General features: G+C 47.3%; 1 protein-coding gene across 4 annotated transcripts in view; it reads left to right on the top strand.

The window, feature by feature from the left end:
- TTC12 (tetratricopeptide repeat domain 12) overlaps window positions 1–8,946 on the top strand; it is a 77,309-nt gene extending 68,363 nt beyond the window's left edge. For all 4 annotated transcript variants that reach the window (XM_076002519.1, XM_012761134.2, XM_012761136.2 and 1 more), the window contains exons 15-22: window positions 255–315; window positions 1,060–1,197; window positions 1,696–1,794; window positions 2,272–2,340; window positions 5,438–5,539; window positions 6,841–6,940; window positions 7,965–8,190; window positions 8,787–8,946. In XM_076002519.1, the coding sequence (XP_075858634.1) occupies window positions 255–315; window positions 1,060–1,197; window positions 1,696–1,794; window positions 2,272–2,340; window positions 5,438–5,539; window positions 6,841–6,940; window positions 7,965–8,190; window positions 8,787–8,862 (871 nt within the window). In that variant the 3' untranslated portion in view covers window positions 8,863–8,946. The remainder of the gene's footprint in view (window positions 1–254; window positions 316–1,059; window positions 1,198–1,695; window positions 1,795–2,271; window positions 2,341–5,437; window positions 5,540–6,840; window positions 6,941–7,964; window positions 8,191–8,786) is intronic.
- The last annotated feature ends 575 nt before the right edge of the window (window positions 8,947–9,521 follow it).

A 9,521-nucleotide genomic window follows, 5' to 3' on the forward strand; every position in this document is an offset into this window, starting at 1 on the left:
CTGCTTAAGAGAGCTGCCCTCTGAAATCTGTTGTTTAACATCAAAGGCAATTCTCCAGACTTAGAAAAATTAAAGCCACATTACATACCTACTAACTTTCTTTTCATTTTTTTTTTTGTTTGTTTGTTTCAGAATGAATTGCCCCATGCACTCTAAATGATACGGGCTCAGAGTCTGTAGCTGTCTGCTACGATGGTGTATTTATGTTATAGTGTGTGCACTGCAGAAATAAACCCTGGCTGTTTTCTCAACAGATTCCAAGTCTGGTTCCAGGCCAGCCTTCCAGGTGTTCTCCCTGCACTCATAGGCGTGCTGGTGAGCAAACTCTCGTTTTTGTCCTCTGCGGCAGACGCTCTCAGGAGCATGAGCAGAGCTGTTTAAACACAAATTTACAATCCAGAACAACTGTTGTCTCTCAGGTTGATTAATCATTTATTCACAGCTGGAATTCACACAATTCTCAGTTATTAAAGCAGCCGCAGTCAGTACAGGTGGAGGTGGCATATGGGTGGGCTGGTTACAGGGCAGGAAGAGCTGCGGGTGGGTGGGCTGCATCTCAGGTGAAGGCAGAGAGAGTTTGTCAGTCTCCATCAGCCCCCTGCTGACACTAAGTCCTGTCATCAGTGCATGTGCCACCCTGTCCCCTGAATGGAAGTCACCCTGTCAGGTGGAGGAGTACAGCAATCTGAGCTGACAAGGCGGAGAATAGGAAGGAGATCCTCCTTGGAGAGTGTGTTGGACTAGACCCTGTGTCTGGTGAGCCACAGAAGTTTCAGGGGCCCTTAGAGAGCATAACCACACCCCAGCGTCTCATAGCTATGGAATGGAGGCTTTGAGCGGGGCAGGGACCTGCCAGGTCCTCCCAGCTGGCTGGTGGGTCTACTCCTCTCTGTGCCTCCATCCTGTTGCCAGTGTGACCACTGGTGCTCCTGTGTGCATTAAGCTGTCTGGTTCCCAGGCCTTTGGGTGGGTGAGGGACACTGCTAGAGGTTACTGTAGCATCATTCGCCTGCTCTGTCCTCGCAGAGAATGCCTGTCACGTTCTCCATTCACTTTCAGAAGCGAGACCCCAGGGTAACCAGCTCCTCGGCTCTCTGCCAGTGTATTGCCATCATGGGAAACCTCAGCGCTGAGCCTGCCACCCGAGCACACATGGCAGCCTGTGAGGACTTTGGGGACGCCTGCCTGGGTCTCATGGTATGTTAGTTTTTCTAGTCAAAATTGGTCTTTTATCGTATTTAGGGGAATTGGCTTCTTCTTAACGATCTGGCTTTTCCAAAAATTCTGTTTCTGAGGGTGCTGGGGCCAGCAGCTCATCCCTTCCGTAACCACAGATTTTATGGGCAACTGGCCTTAAAGAGCCCTCCAGATCCAGTCTCATTCACCCAGAGGGGATTTGAAGGATTTTCTGGTGGAGTTGGCTTAATCACCCATTTCAGCAGCTCACTCTGCAGTTTAAACCTAGGACCTGGCCAAACCATAGTCCTATGGTGGAGGCACCAGAGATTCCTTCCAAGTCTCCTAGACTAACACTAACTCATGGAACTGGTCTCTGATCTTCCAACATCACTTAGGTTCATGACATTGGCAAATCAGGGAGTGTGAGTTGCCCTAAGACCCTTGTCCAAGGAAAGAGAGGACTGTGAGATGTACTGGAGCAGAAAGGTCATTGGTTACCTTGTTTTATTTCCCAAGGCCAGGTGTGAGGAGGACGTGGACCTATTCAGAGAGGTCATCTACACCCTCCTGGGACTCCTGATGAACTTGTGTCTGCAGGCCCCCTTTTTCTCTGAGGTATGGCATTCTTGTCTCCCGACCTGGAACCCTGGCAACCCGAACATGTTGTTGTGTAGAACTGTTCTCATGCTCACAAAGAGAATACAAATATATGTCCATTGGCAGTGGGCTTGGGGAAGGCTGGAGGATGCTCTGTTCCCTTTGCTCTACTGAAGAGGACATGACTCACTCGCTCAGATATTCATTCAGGCATCTGACTGAGTGTCCAGGGCATGCTGAGCCGAGTACTAAGTGCTGAGTTTACAGAGTCAGATAAACTGTGGTCCCTCTTATCAAGGTGTTGCCCTGGAGTTAGGGGAGACAGACACAGGAAGAAATAAGAGCAATAAAAGGTGTCGTGAGGGAAATCTGGACAGAGCGTGTTGTGGGTAAGGAGGAGGGAGTGGTCAGTTCTATTTGCGTGTTCGGAAAAAGCTCCATAGGGACTCAGATTGTCAGGACGTTAAAATCTTCTCCCCTCTCCCCTCACTGTAGGACTGGGCTGCGGAGGTGAGCAGAAGGTGCATATCTCTACTAAACGGCCAGGATGGAGGAATCCTGACAGTAAGTTTCTCCCAGGGTAATCCAGAAATAGCTTCCATTGTTCTCCTTTTGTTTTGTTTTAACATCAGTGGGTCTTAACCTTTTTGAAATTGCCACTTTGGAGAACCTGCTGGCTCTCTAAGTTATGGTTTGGATGCACTACTCAGAATAATGCCCACTAGCACAGGAACACCATATTTTGCGTACAGTTTCAAGGATTTGGTGACCTTCACCAGTGCCCATCTGTGGACCCCCTAGAGTCCAGGGACCCAACTTAAGAATCCCTTTTCTGTATGGCCTGGAATAGAACCAGCTTATACAATGTAATCTGTCTGATTTGTCCTATGTCCAGGCATCCTGTGCAGATTGGACAGGTCAAGTGTCTAATTTATTTAGAATCCCTTTTTTTCATAGTAAAAAAAGCCAGTGGAGGTTGTTCATACATAATGTTTTTAGCCCCTTTTTTAGATATATGCTGGAGCAACTTTCTTAATTCTACTCTTGGCATTTGGATAAGAAAACTGAGAAAAGCCTGTGGTTAACACAGTGCATCAGAAGAATCTTAGTATGATTCAAGAGGCTGTTGGCCATTATCCTAGGATGTGTTCTTCACTCACATCAGCAATCACCCCTGTATTTTTCCTGTCAGGGCAGAGCCCTAAAGCCAAGAGAAACAATGGGGGTCACATCTGGGGAACCAGTGCCTCAAAGATCGCAGGCTGGGGTCTGGCTCCAGTATTCTAAAAAGTAGGTCCAACATAGCCCATTTGGGGCTAGAACTCTCACAACTTCCCCAAAGTCAGTTTGGACATTATAGGGTGAAAGTTTTTAATCTGGACTCCAGATTTAATCTGGACTCCAGAATGTGTTCCTGGAATCCTCTGCAATTGGGTAAACAATTCTAAGTGTGTGTGTGTGTGTGTGTGTGTGTGTGTGTGTGTGTGTGTGTGTGTCTTCATGAGAGGTGCATCATAGCTTTCATCAGATCCTCAAAAGAGATCCAGGACCACCTAAAGTGGTAAGCAACACTGTTCTTGGGTCCTTTGGTTTTTTTCTGCATGGTCCAGACCTTAAAGCTAGGCTTGCACTAGTCCCTGGCTAAACCTTCAAGGGATCTTGTGGCCCACATTTCTCCAGGGCTCCGTGTGTATGTGCACAACTGGGTGCTTCTCAGCTTGCTGAACGGGGAAGCAGCTTCACCACGGCAATCTGGTCCTGGACAGGGCACAGTCTTCCTGGTCTTGGGTCTGAAAAGGGATCTATAGTGTCAGCTATCGCAAAATTCTAGAATCTCTGGGAAGATTAGAGAAACAAGATTAATAATATGATATTATACAAGTTTATCCCTTCTCCCTCTGGAAACCTCATTAAAATGAGATTAAAGGCGTTGGGGGGGGAATGTAGAGATATTGACACAGTAAATAGGCAAGAGTTCACCAATGGGCAAATAATTTTAACCAATTTCTAAAAGATGGAAAACAGCTGCAAGATGTGTAATTAATGAGACAGGGCTGAAGAAGCCTTCATGAGGGGGAACACCGCTGGGTGGTGGCAGATTTGCCTTACAGTACCCTGGAGAGGATCAGGACTTCAAAATATTAGGTACAATAGGGGGCAGTGGAATTGCATTCAGCTGGCAGGCACCTGTTCTTTAGGCATAAAAATCAGAACTTTTTTTTTCTCTAAAGAATGGAAAAGCTGGAGAAAAGACTTTTCTTTCTAGTATTTGGTATCTAGTATCTCTACATGCCAGTCAACAACCTTCCCACAAAAGCAATATGGAGATACCTTAAAGCGATACAAGTGAATCTACCATTTGATCCAGCAATCTCATTGCTGGGCATCTACCCAAAAGATCCAATGACACTCTACAAAAAAGACACCTGCACTCGAATGTTTATAGCAGCACAATTCATAATTGCAAGGCTGTGGAAACAGCCCAAGTGCCCATCAATCCAAGAATGGATTAATAAAATGTGGTATATGTATACCATGGAGTACTATTCAGCTCTAAGAAACAATGGTGATATAGCACATCTTATATTTTCCTGGTTAGAGCTGGAACCCATACTATTAAGTGAAGTTTCCCAAGAATGGAAAAACAAGCACCATATATACTCACCAGCAAATTGGTATTAACAGAGCAGCACCTAAGTGGACACATAGGTACTACAGTAATAGGGTATTGTGCAGGGGGGAGGGGGGCGGGTATAGACATACATAATGAGTGAGATGTGCACCATCTGGGGGATGGTCATGCTGGAGACTCAGAATTGTGGGGGGAGGGTAGGAATGGGCATTTATTGAAACCTTAAAATCTGTATCCCTATAATATGCCGAAATAAAAAAAAATAAAAATAAAATAATAAAAATAAAGATTATGGTAAAAAACAAACAAACAAACAAAAAACAACCTTCCCACAAATACAGCACTCCCAAACATGTTTTTATTTGCTTTTTTCTTAAATGTGATTAAGCAGCTAAGGATCACCAGACATTTCAGGAAAGCTATACACGTAAATAAGAAAACCAAATTGATCCAAAAGACATAGAGATGATATAGGAAACAGGAAAAAAAAATAGTAGCTATCATTTGCATCCTGAAAAATATTCAAGATAATTATGTACATAAAATGGTACCAGCTTGCTATTTAAAAAACAAAAGAGAATTAGAGCTGGGAAGTAAAATTAATGAAATCTCCCAGAAAGTAGAACAAAAAGAATTCAGAAAGAGAAAGATGAATGAAAGGCAAAAACCACAAATCAATCCAGGAACTTGAGCATCTACTAACAAGTGTCCTGCTGCTATCAGAGCTCTGGGGAGAATCCCAGAAGGCGGCTTGCTTTGTCAGAGTTGGACTGGTTGGTCCTAGGTAAAGCTGAAATAATCAATGTGAGCCTTTGGGAGCCAAGAGGCAATGTTTACAGCCCTTTGACAGTTTTATTAAAAAGAACAGTGCTTTCTGTTTACTACTTGGCCATTTTTTAAAAACCGGGATGCGTAATTTGCTTCCAATACTAATGATTGCTTTTCCCTCACCAAACTCCTTGTTAACTTTTAAAGGTTGTCAGCATTTCGGAAAAGGACATTTAATCATCCTTTTTCTGCTTTACTCAGAGAGCTGCTGGTGTTCTGAGCCGAACCCTTTCTTCCTCTCTGAAAATCATTGAAGAAGCCCAGAGAGCAGGAGTGGTGAAGAAAATGATTAAATTCCTGAAGGTAAAATAACTTCCTTGGTTATGACCTCTGAATTTCCAAGAGTCTCTTATTTTATTCAGGGAACAGAATTAAGGTCTTTTTTTTGTTTTCAGTTTATGTGCCACTATTTCACCCCTGCTAGATTTTAAATTTTTTGGCTAGAGAGTCTCATCTGCCTGTCCACCCCGAGTTCTGAACATCAACAAAGGATTGTTGAATAAATAAGTAAATTGTTCATTAGATACATCCATAATAACTACTTCCCCTTCAAGCCTAACTTTAAAATGTATGGCCTCTGTCCTTGGAACAGATGGTCTGAGTGGCTTTCTGCAAGGATTCTCAGGCCCATTATTTTGCTCGTGTTTTCTTCCTCGTGATGCTTCATACAGTTATCTGGAGAGTGTTGGCTGTAACCCCATTTACAAGATAAATGGGCTACAGAGTTCCCATGTGACCAAAGGATGCTGGGGGTTCCCTGTGAAATGAGTATAGTGGACCTAAGCGAGTCAGTACAACAGCTCACTGGACTCAACTGAAAGTGCGGGAGGAATTATTAGGCTGCCAGCTCTGTATCCACCTGTGATGTATGTGCCCAGTAAGATCCACTCACCCACGCTAGTGCAGTGACACCACTGGTCTTATTCATAAAGCCCCAGGCTAAGAGGGGCAGGGAGCATGCTCTGGGGGCAGCTGCTTAGGGCAGGGGTATTACTGAGGAGCAGCAAGGAGGTCTGAGATTAGGCTGTCACTAACATGATGACTGTCATTCACTCTGTACAACTCTTGCAAACCCACCAGAGGCTGCTGATTGCATGCACACATGTGCATCATGCTTGCATGCCTTTCAAAGACCTTGCACTGGGTGATGTTAAGGGTTAGGATTTGGCATTTGTCACCTTTTGAGATGATCTGGGTTCCTGATGTTCTCCATGCAGGACTGTCAGCTTGACAGTCCTGGCAAGTCAGCCCTGGTGACATGACATGGGAGGGCCTTTTCCTCCCCTTTTTGGAAGATCTGCCAGTTTCAGCATCATTCTCGTCTCAGCCACTCACTCATAAAGCCTTCTGGAGGTAATTACTCAGGTGTATGTGGCAGGCATACAATTCATGTCTGGGACGTGGGCTGTGTTATAGAGGGTATGAGTGACGCTCCATCCCAGCAGGGACCAGGCCAGCTCACCAGGAAGCATGCACCATTCTTGGTGGATTTCTCTTTTGACGTTTAGGAAGCCACTAACATTGTCATAACTGCTCGCTATGGTTTCTGGTCAAGAACAATCATAGTGCTGATTTTCTGTTTCTAATTTCATTCTGAAATCTAGACAGGAGGCCAGACTGCATCACGTTACGCCATAAAGACACTAGCTGTCTGCACTAATAGTTATCACGAAGCTCGGGAAGAAGTAATGAGACTGGATAAAAGTAAGTGACAATCTCCTTAAGGGAACCCACGTCCCAGGGGTTAATCCATCCTTGAAGCTGCAAAGGGAATTGTGGCCGAGGGGTGAGGAGGGATTTAGCAGTAATGCTGTTTAACCTCCCCCAGACTTCAGCAGTGTTTACAGAACACCGTGGATTTCACCTCCAGGTCTGAAAGCATGTAATTAGCCTTTGTGCTGCTCACAGGTTCATGCCCGTGCTGGAGACCCAGCTGACAGCCAGCTCAAAGATTCCAGGGTCAAAGCTAGGAAACTCCTTCCTCTCACCAAGTTCAATGGAAATTGTTTCTAAGGCATTCTGTTTAAACCGACCTAGCTCTGGTTCTCTTCTTTCACAAAGAGCGGGGGAAAATAAAAGAAACCACCTTCAGCCTTCAGTGAACAAGGGGAGTAGCAGAGTCAGAGCCTCGCTTTAGTCTGGTCACTTAAATGTGCTGTAGTGACTCACAGCAGGGTTCACGGTCACTTAAATGTGCTGTAGTGACTCACAGCAGGGTTCACGGTCACTTAAATGTGCTGTAGTGACTCACAGCAGGGTTCGCAGCCAAGGCCGTCTGCTAACATCCTCGTCACCACCTCCTCTGGAGTGCACAGAGTGAACTTCCACTAAGGCCCTGCCGTGGATGCAGGACCTTTCTTCTGGATCCTGTGTCTTGCTCTGCAGGTACAGGATGCCACCACCTTCTCCCACGGGGGGGCCGTCAGGGGGACCTCTCGCCATGTTGGAGTGGAGAGGTTAAGAACAGGGACTTTTGAGAAGTCCTAGCAACTGTGCTGTGCTGGGCACTGTTCTTGCTGCCTGAGATGCTTCAGAGACACAGCAAGGGGCCGAGGAGTTTCATAGCATTCACGAATATTTGCTGCATGAGTGAGCAAAACACGTCCTTCCACAGAGTTTCTGGGGAAGCTCAACCTCTGCCGACACCTCCGGGCCCCTCGTGTCCTGTTGCCAGGCTCCTGTTGGGAGACTGGGAGGAAGTGTTGCCTCTTCCCTTCCTTTCCTGCAGAGTTTAGCATCTTGATGAAGCTGCTGCACTCAGACGACGAGATTCTGGTGGGCAATGCCGCCCTCTGCCTTGGTAACTGCATGGAGGTGCCCAACGCCGCGTCTTCCCTGCTGAAGACAGACCTCGTGCAGGTCTTGCTGAAGCTCTCGGGTGGCGATGCGAAGAATACCGCCGTGCAGCTGAACGCGGGCATCACTCTAGGCAAGCTGTGCACGGCTGAGCCCAGGTATGCTGCATCCTTCCTCCCTTCTCTTTCTCCTCTTCCCCTCCCTCTCCCTCCATCTCCCCTTCTTCCTCCTCTCTTTTTTCTCTACTTTTCTAAAAACAGGCCCCCACTTGATTTTATTTTTTTGCCTGGACCTAAACAAATGAAGGGATGTCCAGTGAGGGCCACATGTCCATGCCAGAGAGAACAGAGTGGAGAAGCAGAATAGCCCAGCGAGCCCCAGTGTGCCAGGGCAGAGATCTTGCCGTAACTGTGCGTGTGCTTCTCTGTTGGCTCAGACTTCTGCTCTGCTCCCGCTAGGATGAGCTCAGAGTGGCCACCTGCTGGGGAGTTCCTGAGAGCAGGTCCCATCTGAGCAGGCGACACCACTGCCACCTGTAGCCAGGGTGTTTTCAGTGTTTTGTGAGCCTCTCAGAGGAACTTACCTAAGCCCCTGTGATCGTTAGGGCCCCCGGTGCCACCACCACTTGTCCACTCCACCCAGAGTGGTAGGACTGATGTTCCCAGCCAGCTTGTGTTCTGCAAGGGGGAGGCCGTGGGCTCCAGAAGTCTGGACCGTGGCGTTTATGTCCTGGATTGTGTCCTGGTTGTGACAGGTTTGCTGCTCAACTGAGAGAGCTTCACGGGATAGAAATTCTCAACTCCACGATGAAACTCCTCAATGATTCCTGAGACACCTGGTGTCTGTGTGCATGTTTGTGAAAACACAACTGTGCACTACGGATCGTTCCTGTGCTAATAAAGGCCTTTTCAGTACCCACTGCAGAATCAAGTCTTTATTTTCCGAGAGTTTGCCTGGTGGGTCTTCACTGGTAACAACAGAGTGGGCATTAGGGCGACGCGTCTGGTGGGAACCGTGCTCCCGGCTTGCTCAGTGTCCATCGTCCCCTCCTCTGCATGTTCTTTCCTGTTCTGTAGAAGCTGGAAACCAGCAAACAAAAAGCCACTTTTCCCAGACCCTCTTGTAGCAACGGTTCTAGATGGGAACTGGTGGCCAATCTAATGCCACTTCCTGCCCCTCTTGCTATTTTCTGCTGGCCACGTGCTGGAAACATCAGATTCTCTGGCAGCAGCCCTGCAGCATCTGTTTCCCAGCTGCGAGTGCCAAGAGAGAGTGGCAGCGGCACCGGCGGTGGCAGCTTCCTGAAGCCCAGCCTGCAGCTGCCGCGTGTGCGCTTGGACTCGGCGAGGGTGAGTGGTGGGCAGCGGCTCCCCTGTCAGGGGCGCTCTGTGCGGTCCTGGGAGTCATTCCTGGAGGTCCCTCCTGCCTGTCTGACAGTGGTGGAAGTTCCCTGTGTCAGACGGCTCTCTGCTCACAGTGCCACAGCAGG

This window comes from Microcebus murinus, chromosome 4, assembly GCF_040939455.1.
Source record: "Microcebus murinus isolate Inina chromosome 4, M.murinus_Inina_mat1.0, whole genome shotgun sequence".
Taxonomy (NCBI): domain Eukaryota; kingdom Metazoa; phylum Chordata; class Mammalia; order Primates; family Cheirogaleidae; genus Microcebus; species Microcebus murinus.